This window comes from Bufo bufo, chromosome 5 (genome assembly GCF_905171765.1).
Source record: "Bufo bufo chromosome 5, aBufBuf1.1, whole genome shotgun sequence".
Classification (NCBI taxonomy): Eukaryota; Metazoa; Chordata; class Amphibia; order Anura; family Bufonidae; genus Bufo; species Bufo bufo.
The window spans coordinates 114,738,594-114,755,961 of NC_053393.1; the positions used below are offsets into that span (position 1 = coordinate 114,738,594).

Genomic DNA, 17,368 nt, shown 5'->3' on the forward strand with positions numbered 1-17,368 from the left:
GTCCCAACCCCATTTATAAGGCAAGAAATCCCACTTATTAAACCTGACAGGGCACACCTGTGAAGTGAAAACCATTTCAGGGGACTACCTCTTGAAGCTCATCAAGAGAATGCCAAGAGTGTGCAAAGCAGTAATCAAAGCAAAAGGTGGCTACTTTGAAGAACCTAGAATATGACATATTTTTAGTTGTTTCACACTTGTTTGTTATGTATATAATTCCACATGTGTTAATTCATAGTTTTGATGCCTTCAGTGTGAATCTACAATTTTCATAGTCATGAAAATAAAGAAAACTCTTTGAATGAGAAGGTGTGTCCAAACTTTTGGTCTGTGCTGTAATATATATATATATATATATATATATATATATATATATATATATATATATAATCTGTTGTGGTTGTCATGATATATGTTATCCATGCAAACTTCAGTTAACATGGTCAAAACACAGTACTGCCAAATGGGAAGAGGCCACAATATACAAACCTGTTTGGTGCATACAAGCAGATGAGATGCAGATGGAGATGAATATAGCACAAAAGGGTCAAAAGAAACTCAGCCATAGTTGTTGCTTACCACAAAGTCTGACCAGTACTTTCTATGGACTCAATAAGAATGGGAGTTCCCACCAGGCTAAACCTATTCTCTTGTGTTATGTGTGAACATGTACAAGGCTTCCCTGTTCACAGAAATGTTGGCAAACGGCACTAAAATGAGCAGATATCGCTGCCTTATGTTCTACAAACTATGAGAAAGGCTGACAAGGGCTTTGTGTTATGGCATACCCAGAACCAATAGAGGCCTCATTTTAATGCGGCATCCTCTGTGGTTCACCTTTTGTTGTACATGAGTATTCCAGCTCAATAACACAGAACACTAAGAGGTTGAAGGATATTTGGCTATGGCAATGGTTTTCTTTTTCATTGGTTTGTAATTTTATTTTTATTTTTTTTACAATACAAAGAAGAAAGCTGTTATTCTGAGAACCTAAAGAGGACCTTTCACCTCTCCTGAGATGCCTGTTTTAATAGCTTCATGCATTATCCATGTTATAACAATGTTTTAACACTTCTGAAGCATCTATTCTTATGGCTGTATGTTGTGCCATTCCTTTATTATTTCTACTAGAAGCTATGAATGAACTGCTATTAGCTTTTAGTAAGGGTACAGAGAGGTGGTAACAAGTTGGTGGGGGTGTACCTGCACAATCTGTCTCTATCCAGTCAGTGCTGCCATTCTCAGACTGTGCAGTTACACCCCCAACTAGTTACCACCCCTCTGTACCCTTACTGCAGACTGCTAGCAAATTCATTCATAGCTTCTAGTAGAAATAATAAAGGAATGGCACAACTGGACCATCTATTCTTAGGACTTTATGAATTGTTATTACATGGGCGATGCATGTAGCTATTAAAACAGGCATGTCAGAAGTGGTGAAAGGTCCTCTCTAAATAGAGACCACTTATTTTCATGTAGTAGAGGTCTGCTACAGAAGCAATGACCAAACAGGTCATTTCTATGCTACTCACTTGCTGCAAATAAACATACTAGCTTCACTAGGAGAAGCAACTCTTGTCTGCAGATCACCATGTGAACCAGTGTTGGCTATTCACTTGGGTAAACACTTGTCCTGTACCGGGACTGCTAGAAGAAATCTCATCACATACTGAAATTTAATCCGTCTGTCCTTAAGGGATAACTGTCACATTTAGACCCTAATTTCAATTTTCATATATGTAGTTACTAATAACATGATATTCCAGAATCAGTTACTATTAGACTGACTTACCCCATATTTAATAAGATTCAGCCCTTAGCAACCAGTCTGCATAAAACTGCAATTTCACTATTCAGTTAAGATGGCCGCCACTGCCCTCACCCTGAGGCTAATCCCGCCTGCCCTCACTAGCCAGTAACAATAGCCCCCCAAAAGTGTCAGTAACCAGAGCCCTACCCCCAAAAGGGTTAATCTCCTGCAGCACAAAGGGGTCCTCTTACCACATGTTGCTTTCATTTATACACTGAGCAGATGGCAGATCTCCCTTCCCTGTTGTGCGCTGCTTCCACTCTGCATTCTCCAGCTCTGCTGAGTGAGGGAGCGTCTGCCAAGCGCAGGGACAGGGAGAAGTGCACACAGCCCAGGCACTGTTATCAGCTGCTGGGGAGGACCTGGCTTTAATCATTTACTTACAGTCCCTGGCTGTCAGTAATGTGACCTTGCACGCAGCCTGCTTCTGCGTGCTCCGTCTATCGGACCATGCCTAGCAACTCTATTTTAAGCACAGGTAAAAGTAGGCAGTACAGGGAACAAAAATGTGGAATTAAGGGGTAATGGAATACACAGTGAAAAGTGGGACACCAAGGTGATATTAACCACCACAATCCAATACTCCAAAAAACAAAAAAATACGACAGTTATCCTTTAAAAGTTGCCAGATCATAATTTGCCATATAAGACATCTCACACTTTCTTGAAACTATCTGTGTTAGAAAACATGACCTCTAGTGAATAACGCTTACCTTTTGAAAAGAGTTGATGAAAGCGGTGTCCTATTTCAGATTGCTGTATTTTCTGAAATATACCATTATTAATATGTATCTAACTGATCCTGGTTCTTATAAATTCTTGTGCAGATTAGCACAGGATTGCATTCCAATGCCCAATAGTAGGCTTATTGCAGAGCCCAAATCCTCCAGCAAAGAATTTCCTACTTGCCACACAAATGATTAGTTGTTAAGCTCTGTAAAAGTGCACACTGGGCAATTTCTTCCTAAACCTCTACTCTGCTTAGTGCTGGATTGTTACACCCCCACCTGCTGAGTCCTACTGTATAAGCATTGATGCATTACGTAAGATTCAAGAATACCTTCATATTGGAAGTTAACCATACGTGCTGCTTCAAAACAAAGGTGATCCGGCACTGAAGGGTCCTATTTTCGACATTTCTTTATTGCCAAAACTTGAACATATATGGAACAGGACAGGACATAGAGCAGCCTTCTCCCTCTTACTCCCGTTTAGCCGACATGTTTCGGGCCACCTAGACTCTTAGTCTTAACATTCGTGCTGCTTATCAAGAATATAATCTAAACATGTTCTGTGGTCTGAAACCTATGAGATAGCAGAACTTGGTCTTATGAAGTGTGGGCCTCTCTGTGTAGAAGTCTATTTGTGAGATTTATGGCCTATGGGAGCTAGAGAAGTATCCTACAACTTACATACAGATCAACACCATGAAACTAAACCCCTCTACTTGCTTGGTATTACCAAGTGTATTGTCTCTCTGTGATCCATTATTTGGTCATCCCTACTTATGTGAAACCATGGAACCATTTAAGATGACAATAAGCCTAAAGTGGTTGACTGCTTTAAAGAAAAAGCATCATCCTATTAAGTTTGTCATTTAAAAATATAAGTATTATTATATCATACCCCCACTGTGCAAATAAAGCGCTAGCTGACTATGTATGTGCTGCAAAAAGAACAGACTTTGGCTGCCTCCATGTCCATGTGACCACCTCCTGGACTATTCCAGGATGCCAGACCTTCTGCACTGAACAGTAGCTAAACATGTCCAGTGCATGCGCAGATACTAGAGATAAACACGTTCAGCTACTGTTCAGTGCCTGCGCAGGACAAGAGGTAGCCTGGGACAGCTGATAAATAGAATAAACCACTGCCATCTTGCTTCACGTGAATGTGGAGACAACCGCCATCCATTGTTTATACATCACATACACGGATACACAGCAGAGGTATGATACTAAGGTTCTATAATATGGGCAAGCCTTATGAGTTTATAAAGGGGTTCCACAATTCAGGATTCTTATAAAGGGGTCCACAGTTCAGGATTCTTATGTGGTAGCCACATGAAGGAGTGGCTACAAATAGCATTGCTCACTCTGAAAGGCTTGACATGTTCATGCATCAGATGGACAGCCCGTTAATCTCTTTCTTACTGGCCTTGAGGACTACCATAAGGGAAAATAGGAATTGAACATGTTGGATTTCGCACATGTTGAAAAGTGCCAGAAGTGTCAGGGAGATAGAACATAGAGATAACATGGTGGAGTAACAGAAGATAGCTAGACAACACCAAATACAGGTTTTAAGACCTCCTAAAAATACCATGGCTGTGATGTCTATCTATTGGGCACTTCTGCAGATGAATTTTTGGGACGAGAACACTTATTGGGGAAAAGTTATAGGGCTTGTTCAACATTTAATATTGATGACCTCAGAATAGGTCATCAATATCTGATCGGTAAGGGTCCAACTTCCAGAACCCCTGCTGATCAGCTATTTGAAGAGGCAGTGGCGCTTTGATAGGAGCTGTGGGCTCCTCTCACCTTGCCAAGCACAACATACCTTGTAAAGCGGCTGTACTTGGTACTGCAGCTCAGGCCCATTCACTTGAATGTGAGTTAGCAGCACCTAGGCCATGTGACCAATGAATCTCTGGCCTAGGGACCCCCACTGGTCAAGTAACATTATTATTATTTTTTTCATTGCAATGAGACCAGGTTACTTGCATCAGAAGACGTTCCTGCTTTGCTCTGGTATACACTAGGTTTTCTGCATTTTGCACAAAGCTTGTAGGCTAAGTAGAGTTTCCATTCTGCATAGAAACATGGTCATTCCAATAATTCTGACAAAAGCTAATGCAGTCTGGTTTGGCTCAACCATATGATTTTCTCATAAAATAAACATCTTTCCAAGCATACATTTGTAAACTTCCAGTCTACGGCCAACTGTGGATTTAGCATAAAACCACACACGTCTGGGATTGAGAGGTGGAGGTGTCAGCTGGTGGAGCACATACTGACAGTCAAATACCAGACACATATTTCGATCTTATCACAACTGTGATTCATCCCACAAGTGTAAGGCTGTTTCTGGTCAGTTCACTGCCTCTCTCCATACCAGCTACAGAATAAAGAATATAACATCTATAAGGCAAATACCTGGACTCGTTTCACTTCTTGTGCCCTGTATGGTCCAAGGCTATTTGTTTATTAATATAGACGGCCTGTGTTTCACTTGGACTTCTGCCATTTGGAAATTTTAAAGAACAAGTCACATTAAATAGCACATCAAAAATTTAGAATGTAAGGGCATGGCACATGGGACTGATTCTCCACAACACATGAAGCCTCATAGGATATAGTTGAGTGACTGGTTAAAGGGCTGGTTAGGGTAGGTTCACATCTGCAGCAGGTTACTGTATCCAGGATAGCCAAACACCACCACACATCACCAGACCCCCTTCACAATAATGTGATCTGACAAGGCTCAGCAGGTTAATTGCCCTCATTCTGCCAGAAAAAGAATGCAACTGGAATGCCTGCAGGCCCCATTAAAGATAATGGGGTCCAGTGGAGACTCGGACGGACACAAACCACTGCATGCTGCTTTTCTGTCTGGCCGATTCCCGGCATTTTGTGCTGGATCGTAGTGCTATAGGTGTGAAAGTAGCGTAAGGCCTCTTGCACACGACCGTATGTATTTTGCGGTCTGCAAAAAACGGATCCGCTAAAAATCCAGATGACATCCGTGTGCATTCTGTATTTTGTGGAACGGAACAGCTGGCCCCTCATAGAACAGTCCTATCCTTGTCCGTAATGCGGACAATAATAGGACATGTTTTATTTTTTTGCGGAAAGTAAATACGGAAACGGAATGCACACAGAGTACCTTCTGTTTTTTTTAAATGAATGGTTCCGTATACGGTCCGCAAAAAAAAAACGGAACGGACACAGAAAAAAAATACGTTCACGTGCAAGAGGCCTAAGACTAGTATGCCAAATTGCACCAAGTTTTGCCACATCTTATGATGCGGTCTAAGCGCCATCGCCTTAATAAATTTGCACCCTTGTTTTATAACATATCATCAGATCTCAATAAAAAGATGTGAGTATTCATTTCTCTATCACTTCCAGAAGTTTCACTTGTTTTGTGAACTTTTTTACTTTCCCAGCAAGCTGAATATGCGTCAATGCCAGACTAAGTTTAGATAGGATGGACCGCTTCCTGTTTACTACCACGTAAACCCACTCTTCTGAGGCACAGATACAGATCAGGCATGAAGATCCCTGGTTGAGTCATTTTCACCACTTTCGACAAGACATGTATTTTCTAGAGGCTGCACATTTTAAGAACTGCATAGATCTGATTACTCAGCGTCTAGAAAGTGTGTTTTCTTTTTCTTCGGCTGCCATTAATCTCTTGCAAAACTGAGTTTAAAAAAATGCCATTAATGCCATTAATAACGGATTCACAGCAGCAGAATGTTACACATGTTAAAGCGTCCATCAAGTAAATGGATCAGCTGTTGAGTTGACCCTACTGGTGCTAAACGGTGTACATAAATATATCATGGCTGGCGACACCTGATCTGAAGGTAGTAACATGACACTGAAGCCAAAAGACTCTTCATGGGGTCTAGGGAATAGTAAACTGAGATTCCCACCCTCACAGTGAAGAAGATATGCATATCACTACATACTATGCAGCCATGTGATCCCAGTGCTGACAGTCATTTTTACTTATAGCACGCACTGTGTGTATATATGTTATATGTGCTTTTGTGTGTGTGTGTGTGTGTATGTGTATATATATTTCTTCCCGCTCCACTATTCAGCCTGCAAACACAGATTGTGCTGCCAGCCTGTGTGGGCGGGGCCTGAAGACCGAAAATCTGTGTAAGCTCCGCCCACACGGTGCTTCAGAGTGATCTGTGCACGCAGGGAAGAGAGGTATGTGAGCTTCAGGAACCGGACAAGGTGAATAGTTACAGTGTTTTTTTTGTTGTTGTTGTTTTTTAATACAGAGGAGGCACAGAGGGCTTTATTACTATGGAGTGGGCACAGATGACTTTATTACTATGGGGGGGGGCACATAGGGCATTACTACTATGGAGGGGGCACAGAGGGCATTACTAATGTGAAGGGGGCACAATAGGCATTTCTACTATGGAGGGGGCACAATGGGGATTATTAATGTGAAGGGGGCACAATGGGGATTATTACTGTCAAGGGGGCACAAAGAGGCATTACAACTGTGAAAGGGGCACAGAGGGCATAACTATGAGGCGGGCACAATGTGGGCATAACAACTGTGAGGGCACAATGTGGGCATAACTACTGTGAGGGGGCACAATGTGGGCATAACTACTGTGAGAGCGCACAATGTCGGCATAACTACTGTGAGAGCGCACAATGTGGGCATAACTACTGTGAGGGGGCACACATCTGTACAAAACTACTGTGAAGGTTGTACAATGAGGGCAATACTACTGTGAGGGGGTACAATTTTTTTAAGTATTGGGGGGGGGGTGACAGAGAAAGAACCCGCCCCGGGTGCCAAACACCCTAGGCACGCCACTGTTCCAAACTAATCTTCAGATGGTATTACACTTCATACAGGCTCTCTAAAATATGTAACGATTCCCTCAATCTATGTTTGAGAGGCTGTAATCAAGTCGGCACATTACTACATATATTTTAGGAATGCCCAATTATTACAGGTTTCCGGAAAGAAACAGCCCTTCTAATCTACTCTTCACTTAAGATCAATCTACCATTTAACCTCGACACTTTTTTTGTTAAGACTTGATATTGATAGGTACTCAGTCCCCCAATGGACTGTTCTCTGTCATATTTTAACAGCCCCTCTTAAATGTATAGCGCAAAATTGGAAATCCTCATCAACTCCTCACATGTTTGAAATAATAAGGAAGGTAAATGTAAATTGTAGCTTTGAAAAAATGATAGCCAGAAGCAACAATACACAAAATAAATACACAAAATATTGGACACCATGGTCTACATCGAGGTACTTCTCGTTATTAGACAGCTAATATTAGGTTGTGATGAACATTTTTTCCTATAAGGGACCTAAATAGGTTTTCTAAGTTCTCTCTAGTTATCGATCTTTTCGTTTATTTCATCCACTATCCTCATTTATCAGTTTATTTTTAATTCTACACTTTACATACAGTACACAATACCTTTTTTTCGTTCTTCTTTTGACGGATCAGAAGAATGGAACATGAAACAGAGATGTGAATATTACAATAGAGATGAGTGAATTCTACTCACATCAAAAGTGCTTTAAAGGGGTTATATCTGGGACCTGAACCCGGATATAACCTCTCCTTTACTTATTTACTATATATGAGTGGAGCATCGGAGCATTTCTTTGCTCCAGTGCGCCCCCTTGCCTTGCGCTGTATTGTGCAGAACAAGGTCTGTTTTGTTTACTGCTGGTGAAGTACTGGGCTATTCTTCACTATCCGGTCTCACTATCTAGGCTCACTATCCAGGCTAGAAAGCCTATAGAATAGATGCCAGACCGCTTACAATCAATATAAACTTTATTAATCAAATAGATCAATACATAAGTTAAAAACAAGTATAGGTACAAGGAAAAGGCGACCTGTACTGGAGGAGAACACAGCGGGAACGGTTCATATATGTCCACAAAACAGGAAAAGAGAGAAAAAATAAAGTGCAAGTGCAAAAACAATCAGCAGCAAAATATACAGGACAAGAAGCAATTACCCATACTGTGTCTTTGCCAGAATGGCGCCAACCACGACGCATGTTTCGGCGAACCTTCGTTTAGGGGAATAAGGTTCGCCCAGACGAAGGTTCGCTGAAACGCGCTTCGGGGTTTAGTACTTCTGATCAAGGACAATATCTGTTAAGTGTTTCTATGTCTGTGATTTCTTCTCAGAAGTGGCAGTGTATAGAAGATATGTCGGGGAAATTACGGATTCATAAGTGTAAAGGATCCACAGATGTTTTATCCCTAAGGAAGAGAACAAGAAGTATAAACGCAAAGGGCTATGGAAGCAAACATAAAGACTGCATCTGCCCAGACACAGATTATAGGACAAGTAAAAACCAGAGGAAAAAACAGAGGATCTTCTTGAGATCTTCCAACTCGAAAAGTAAGTAACTAGATTATTTCTCAAGTAGGTAAGCTGGAGTTCATATAAGGTGGTCACATGAAAACAATTTATCCTCTATCCACAGGATAGGTCTATAAGTGTCTGATCGGCGGGCCCCCACTAATCACTAGAACTGGGGCCTATTCTCCTCATTTGAATAGATAGGCTTGTACTCTGCTATCTCCAGCAGTCTCAGAGTTGATCGGAGAGTGTCTTTCACTTCATTCAAATGGGGAGCAACCCCGCCGATCAGACGCTCATTCCCTACCTTGTGGATAGGGGATAAGATTTCTTAATGGGATGTCTTTATGAGATAATCACATCCAAAACTTCATTACAGGGTATGCTGCCTCAGTGTGAAGAGTTTTGTATCTGACAGGTTAGCCTAATGCTAAGAAGGTGCATTCTGCTTTGGTCCATTAATAAGCGTCACTGAACTTTCAAAAACGTTTGAAATGTCTTAGCGACATATCAGAGGTTTTGATTGGTGTGGGTCTGAGTGCTGAGACCGCCACCAATCTCTAGAACAAGGAGAGAGCAGCGGTCACAGAACGCTTTCTCTCCTCGGTACAGGAGAAGCGCTCAATAGAAAGTCTATGGTCCATCTTGATTCCCTCTCCTGCGGCAAGGAGATAGCGGTCTATGTGACCACCCCTCTCTCTACATTCTAGTGATTGGTGTCTCAGTACCCCAAACCTTCACCGATCCAGACCTTTGATAAGACGTGTGTCAAAAGTTTTTTGAAAGTTCAGTGACACTTTAAGTCTTATGGAGATTGAGATTAAGAAATTGGACTGTGGATAGTTTGTCATCAGACCCTTGAAGTGTGCAGATGTGCCCATTCAGGATATCGGTTGACCATATTATACATTAAAAGATTGTAGTAGACTACCTGTTTATCCAGTTACCTACAAGTCCATTTGCGTATATGACAAGTTTTCAAACCACAGAACAAAGGTTGTAGCATAATTTCAGCTTAAAAAAACTGGCGTTCATGCTTTGCACCACATTTCAAGTGTTTTAGAGCATTTTCCCACTTGTATGACAAGGGGGCATAGCTTAGCTGGAAAGGAGCATGCTCCATCTTAAAGGGGATATGGCTTCTTATGTGCCAAAATGCTCCAAAATTTGGTACATGATTCTGGCATAAAGGAAGCCAACTAATTTAGATTAGACAGTCTATAGGTGCGCCATATTTATCATCTAGTATCATTCACTTAAAGCTGGCACAGTTTGTCTAAATTTACATTAAAGGGGTTCTGCAGTTTGTTTAAACAGCATCTGACCGGCGGGGGTCCGACACCCGGTCTGTTTGAGAAGGCAGTGGCGCTAGCAGTAGCGCCGCGGCCTTCTCACTGTTTACCGCAGGCCCAGTGATGTCACGACTAGTATCAACCTGCCTGGGCGCGGCTAATCTCCAGGCAAGTTGATACTAGTCGTCCTCCTGGAGCGCCGCTGCCTTCTCAAACAGCTGATCGGCGGGGGTGGCGGGAGTCGGACCCCTTCCAATCAGATGCTGATGATCTATCCAGAGGATAGATCATCAGTTTAAACAAACTGCAGAACCTCTTTAAGTATTCCAGTATTCGTAAATCTGCTGCAGTGTTTTAAAAAACTGTGGCCAAACATCTGATGCATATTTCCATTGTGACAATGTGCGCAGCCTAGACTGCCCTGGTAGGATGTATTCACACTGTGCAGATTTTTTGCAGTAATTTCTGTGACTGTCCCATTCCTCTGAAAAATGTATCATCCTTTAACACCATTTTGCTTTTGTGCTGATAAATTTTTAATACACCTTTTTTAGTAGTCAGTAAGTTTTTCTGACACGGAGCTCCAAGTTTCCTGCACAAAGATTTAAAGGGGTATACCGGTAATAAGATGTATTAAATCAGTGGGAGTCCAACAGCTGGAATCCCTACCAATCACGGGAATGGGGATCTTGTGTCCCCTGTTAGAATGCAGCGCTGGACAAGGGGTGGGGGAAAAAAAGATCATAAGGAAACAATCATGGATCATGTAAAGACAAAAGCCGTAAAACAAGTGTGCACAGAGTTTGAATTTACAGTGTTAACATATCCCATGACCATGTACATGAAATGTAATCCTTCAAGTTACAGTATAAAGCCACTGTATGTGCATAAATAGGTTTAAAATGGAATATGAAATTAGTAGTATTAATGCACTTTACATGAATACTTTTGTGTTAAATCAAGACTCAAGACCAGAAAATCTTTGAGATTTTAATTAATTTTTACAGATGTATTAGTGTGAAACTAAATGAGCTTCATTTGTATTTTCTCATTCTTATTTTAGTATCAAATCTTAAAAGTTAATTTTTTTAAAATCCTGTAAAAACTTAGCTGTAGAGTTTTGTTACATAATACCCTAATTCATCTTAAATTCTCTGAAAATCCATAATCTCCGCTCTGCAAAAGTCTCTGATTTAAATTAATTAAATCTGGAATTAATAAAGGGATAAGCCAAAACGCAGAATATGATTAAGCACTTTGCACTTACTGAGCTGCAGTGACCCCTAGTGGAGTTTTGGGCAATTAGTGGGTAAAGAGCTGTCTTTTACCATAATTTACACATCGGTCCAAGGATTTAGGTGGCAGAACTTCTTACTAACAGTGGCTAGTTTGGAGCATTTACAATGAAGGAGATTTTTGAGACCGGTTTGGCTTGGGGTTTACGTTAACATTTGACTTCCTCTTTTGTGTTTCCAATGTTTGCCTTTCTGATACCATAAATCACTAGAACTGTGCTTTATTGAGGCTATTTTTCAATTAGTCTTACTGCCTCATGTGATGTTTAGGGCACCGATGGGGACAAAGGTTGACCTCCTTAATGAAAGGGCAACAGATGTTCTAAGTTACAAGTTGTAGGTATACAGATGCATTGTATATGAATCAGCAATGCCCTGGAGCAAACCATTTTGCTTCAGTAAAGGAGCAAAGAATAGAATTTATTTTAGTTGTTTATAAATATATTTATGTATGTAAATTGTATGTGTTCATAAGAATTGACAATATGCTGACTAAATACGTAGGAGGCTGTGTAAGAGCAGCCCTTCACATTTGCTTACAGAACAAATAATTTTAAGCTACATTTTTGCTTTAGTTTTAATTCTGAAGGTTTCATTAATAGTTTGATGTAATTAAGTTGTTGTCCCTTTGGTCTTCTCTTGGGGACAAATACAAAAGCAAAGGGCATCTGTCAGCAGTTTTGTACCTATGACACTGGCTGACCTGTTACATGTGCACTTGGCAGCTGAAGGCATCTGTGTTGGTCCCATGTTCATATGTGCCCGCATTGCTAAGAAAAATTATGTTTTAATACATGCAAATGAGACTCTAGGAGCAACGGGGGTGTTGCCATTACACCTAGAGGCTCTACTTTCTCTGCAACTGCCGCTCCCTCTGCAGGGAGTGAAAACTTCATCACTCGTGGCCCTGTCAATCAAAGTGGAAAGACAGTGGAGCCTCTAGGAGTAACCACCCCGCCCCTGTTGCTTCTAGAGGCTCAGTTGCATATATCAAAATATTTTTCTCAGCAATGCGGACACATATGAACATGGGGCCAACACAGATGCCTACAGATGCCAAGCGCACATGTAACAGGTCAGCCAGTTTTATAGGTACAAATCTGCTGACAGATGCCCTTTAACAGGGTTTTTTGAGACTCTGATATTGATGATCTATCCTCAGAATAGCAAATAGGCGAGGGTCCGACTCTCTGATCCCTGGCGATCAGCAGGTAGAAAAGACTGCGGGGCCCTGGTGAGCACTGTGGCCTCTTCTTAGGTCAGTGATGACATTTTCATCGGACAAGTGACTGGAGCTGAGCTGCAATACTAAGCACGGCTGGTATCCAGTGTACAACGCTGTGCTTGGTAAGCTGCGGGAAGGCCGCGGCGCTCACTGGAGAGCTGTGGACTCCTCAAGCAGAAGATCAACAGGGCCCCGGCTATTGGACTCCGCTATTCTGATATTGATTCAGAGCCACTACTGTTGCTCACTGAAGACAATTTCATACATTTGTAAGACTGTGTTTGCAATGTTATACTGTGGTAGGAATTGTAAATACTATTCTTCTCTGGCCTTACATTGACTTATACATATGCCTGCAATGAAAATCTATCCTTTTAAAATTGTGTTCACCCTGCAGAATTCAACCCTCGTTTTGTTCATACCCGTCAAGCACGTTCTTTAGCCGTTGAATTTGAAGGAGCGATCTATGATATCAGTTTGGACGATGAGGACAGTGTTCCGTCTTCACGGACCAAAAGACATTATACCTCTGAAGAAGATGCAGAAGAGACTGAGGATGAAGAAGAGGAGGAGGAGGACGAGGACACATTCACAGCCCCAAGTGAAGATGATGTAATGGTGGCTGATGGGGTGATTGAAACCAGTCATTCGGCATCTGTTCGAGTGACACACAAGTAATTCTTTTTTACTTTTATGTTTATATGTTTAGTTTTAATTGATTTAATTACATTTTCATGCAAAGATTTGTTGGAATCTACAATTTATATACAAAATTAAATCTGCAGTGTAAGGTCCCCTATCTTACCCTACAGGAGGGAAAAATTTAATATTGATTTGATTTTTATGAAAAAAAAAAAAAACATTTTAAAGGCTGCCGGGACTCATAGAGAAAGCATTCTTTCCCTGCCCATACACAGTGATTGACAGCTTTCTCTGAATGCAAAGGTATACAGGAGATAAATAAGGTTCTGGCAGCATTTAAAAATCAAAGAATCAAATCCTGAGCTCATCATCTCCCCCTCTATTCTGTGCAGCCCTCGGATGGGATAGTATAGGAGTCCTGACTATGTCACTTGAACCCTCAGTGAACACTTCAGCCCCTGAGAATTTTTTTGGTTTGAATTTTTTTTACTCCATGCCTTTCCAGATCCAGATCCATTTTTATTTTTTTTATTTTTTCGTTCACATAGCCATATGAGGACTTGTTTTTTGCGGGACAAGTTGTACCTACTAATTGCACCAATTAATATTGCATAAAGTGTAGTGGGAGGCTGGCAAAAAATTCAAAATGGGGTGGAATTGAAAAAAAAGCAATTCCTCCACAGTTTTATGGGTTTTATTTTTATGACGTTCTCTGTAGAGTAAAACTGACCCATGCCCTTCATTCATGCCCTAGTTTTTCTAGTGTTTTAATACTAAAAAAGTTAAATCTTTGGGATTTTTTTTTTTCTTTTCATAGTTAATTTTTTTCCAATACGGTATTTGCCATACAGGATAAATATATTTCTTTTTTAAAAGTTCAGGCATTTTGGGACATGGCGATGCTTATGATTTTTTAAAATTGTTTATTTATTTTTATTTTAATTACGGGGAAATGAGGGTTATTATAATTTTTATATTTTTTAATATTTTTAACTTTTTTTTCTTTTTCTTTTTTTACTTTTTATGTCACCTTAGGTGACTATAAGGACTTATTAGATTGCTTCTCCCTACTTTGCAATGAATTGCTATTCATTGCATTTTTTTCTGTGTTCTAATGGAGCCCTGCCACCTGTAGGGCTCAATAGGAACTACAGCTGCAATAGTATGGGTGTCTTCAGAGAGACCTAGGAAATTTCAAACAATTCACGGCTCCCCTGATCACCACGCCTGTGAGCTTTTCAGGCCCCAGGAGCACAGTACTCCCGGGGAAAGCTGCCTCCGATTCAGTGGTCACAATTGACCATGGCATCTGAGGGATTAAATGTCTACAATTCGAGTTATCGCTGATTGCAGACCATAGTTCAGGTGTCTGATTTTTAAAACCGCAGAAACCACTGTGCTCATGAGCAAGCGCTATCTTTAAAGAACCAACTTCCGGAAAGGGGTTAAGTTTATCCCATTTATTTATGATGTCGTGTTAAAGGATTATTCCCATCACAGCTATTCATGACTGAGATCAGAATGCCTACCTTATGAGGTGGTTGAAGTTATAGAAGCAGCGTAAGCAGGCTGTGCTACTTTTTCCATAGTTCCCATTAATTTCCATGACAGTTGCGGAAATGGCATAACACCGTCAGCTCGGCTGTTTCCATAACTGGCCACCACATCAAATGAATTTTGGATTATAGGGTTAAGTTAAAAAAATACATTCTCAACACTGTTTTTGGTGAAACTAAACATTTTGTGCATTTGGCTCATGATATGTCTTCAAACCAGGAATGAGGGTTTTGTTCTTAGTCATTGATGTGTCAAGAATTAATCCATGCTGTTAACATTTGATTCATGATTCCCTTTGACGAAAGAGCTCCGGATTTTTGGTCACTAGCCGAAGTTAGTCTAGAAATATCAAGGCGATGTCTTACAAGGCTAAGCTTTGATGATTCACAGATGTTTGTCCGTTTTTGGTTGATGGATCCCTGAGCCAGGGTTTTATGGAGAATAGGAAACTGCTATGAAAGACAAAGTACACCAGCTAACACTTGTACCAGTGCCGAAACTATACATTATGTGATAGGGTTCCATCATTCATTGGTGTCTCACCATTATGTCTGTTGGGCATACACCGGAACTAAAGCTAGCACCCTATTAATCTAAGGCATTCTGGGAATATTCCAGAATAACCACACACAATACTAATACTAATCCAATACCTTCCTAAACCATAATTTTCATCGTTTTTATAAGATTTCAGGTTTTTTGTAAAGTATGTTGCAACGCTGGGGCAGCCTGTCTAGTCTTCAGCGGGTAGTTAGGTGATGTGCTGACTGTGGTGTTTGGAATACATGGTATGTATTTTTCTTATTTGCTTCCCATAGGTGTTACATCCTTGCCAATGACACAGTACATTGTGAAAGAGAACTGTACCACTCAAGTAGAGCCTGGAAGGACCACAAAGCTTACATTGACAAGGAGGTAAACTTTTTTTCTGCTGGCTGCCAGCAAAAAACAAAAACATATTATTAATTCCACAAAATATGCATTTTCTTCTACTTCTAGACTGGTATATAGTAAATATAGCCCTGATACTGGCTTAGTCATAGAAACCAATTTTTTTGTCATAGAATACCAAATATCTCCGTAAAACTCAGGGGCACTGCCAGTAACCCCTAGACATCAGCAAGCTCTTGCAGATCCATCGTTTGCAATAGCTGGAAGAGCACTTTGCCATGCATACGGCAAGGAAGAAGTTTCTATTACCCAGAGCAAAGCCCCTTAGCACAAAGTGATACGTGGAAATCACTTTGCACTGGATTTTGCACTTCAGTGGCCAAATCATCAGACCACCCTGCCTTGCCACAGCTGCTGCAGGGCAGGGGCACGCTCTACCACACCACCCAAAGTGCGCCTGCTGCCAAATAGCGTCCCAATTGTTTTCAAAATGATGCTTCACCTATACCGGCACCTAGGACACACTATACGGCCCTTCATATGGACAGCTAACCTCTACAATTGTCCCTTATATGAGTGGGAAATGGCAACTGGGAAACCTTGTGAGATGGAAACTCTGTAATATGGATATACTTATTTTTGGGCTTATCAGATTGAAGCGTTACAGGACAAAATAAAGAATTTAAGAGAAGTAAGAGGACATCTGAAGAGAAGAAAGCCCGATGAATGTGACTGTAGCAAGTCTGGGTGAGTATCCCTGTATATTATCTATTGATACATAAGCCACGATTGCTGATATTTTATGTTAAAAAAAAAAAACAGGTTATGGCTAAATCGATGTACAATCTTTTTTTAGTTTATTATGAAACTTATACAGTTATGTGTTAATACCATAAACATGGTTCACATAGAAATCGCCTAATAAAACCAACCTACAGTCCAGCCACCCCACCAACCCTATCCCTTGCTCCAGGAATGGTGGAAAAAGAGAAAAGAAATATACCTACATAATGACTAATCCTACAAATTATCCAATAATGTCTGGAATGGGTGCCAAATCTGGTCATGGTGTCAAAAATACAGTTTTTCCAATAACATAGTTAATGTTAACTTCTTAAACCAAACTGTAAAATCTAAGCTTCTCTCTGTATTTCAAAACTGAAGGATTGTTTTCTGGGCAGCCTACAAGGCCTTATTTAACCTCATTCGCATTACATTAGACATTTTAATTACCTTATTTCTATCTTAAATATTTCATTCCATAGGTCTATAACTCTCGCTCAGAAAGGGTGTAACTTCAGACATCTCTACATATATTAAATCCCCAGTGGTTACTTTACATTTACATTTTTCTCTTGCACATTTCGCCATTCAGGCAGGTGTAAAAAAAAAAAAAATTGAGAGACTCTATACGTATTTGAGTAAATCGGTGTACCATCAAATTGTACTAAATGGATAATAGTAGTTTAGATTTATAAACACAATGGGGCACATTTATTAAGACCGGCGTTTTAGATGCTGGTCTTAAAGGGAACCTGTCACCATGAA

General features: G+C 40.6%; 1 protein-coding gene across 2 annotated transcripts in view; it reads left to right on the forward strand.

Annotated features, from left to right (window-relative positions):
- Nucleotides 1-17,368, forward strand: part of SULF1 (sulfatase 1) — a 113,875-nt gene that overhangs the window by 83,826 nt on the left and 12,681 nt on the right. For both annotated transcript variants that reach the window (XM_040431223.1, XM_040431224.1), the window contains exons 12-15: nucleotides 8,741-8,957; nucleotides 13,128-13,404; nucleotides 15,748-15,844; nucleotides 16,473-16,567. In XM_040431223.1, coding sequence (XP_040287157.1) covers nucleotides 8,741-8,957; nucleotides 13,128-13,404; nucleotides 15,748-15,844; nucleotides 16,473-16,567 — 686 coding nt within the window. The remainder of the gene's footprint in view (nucleotides 1-8,740; nucleotides 8,958-13,127; nucleotides 13,405-15,747; nucleotides 15,845-16,472; nucleotides 16,568-17,368) is intronic.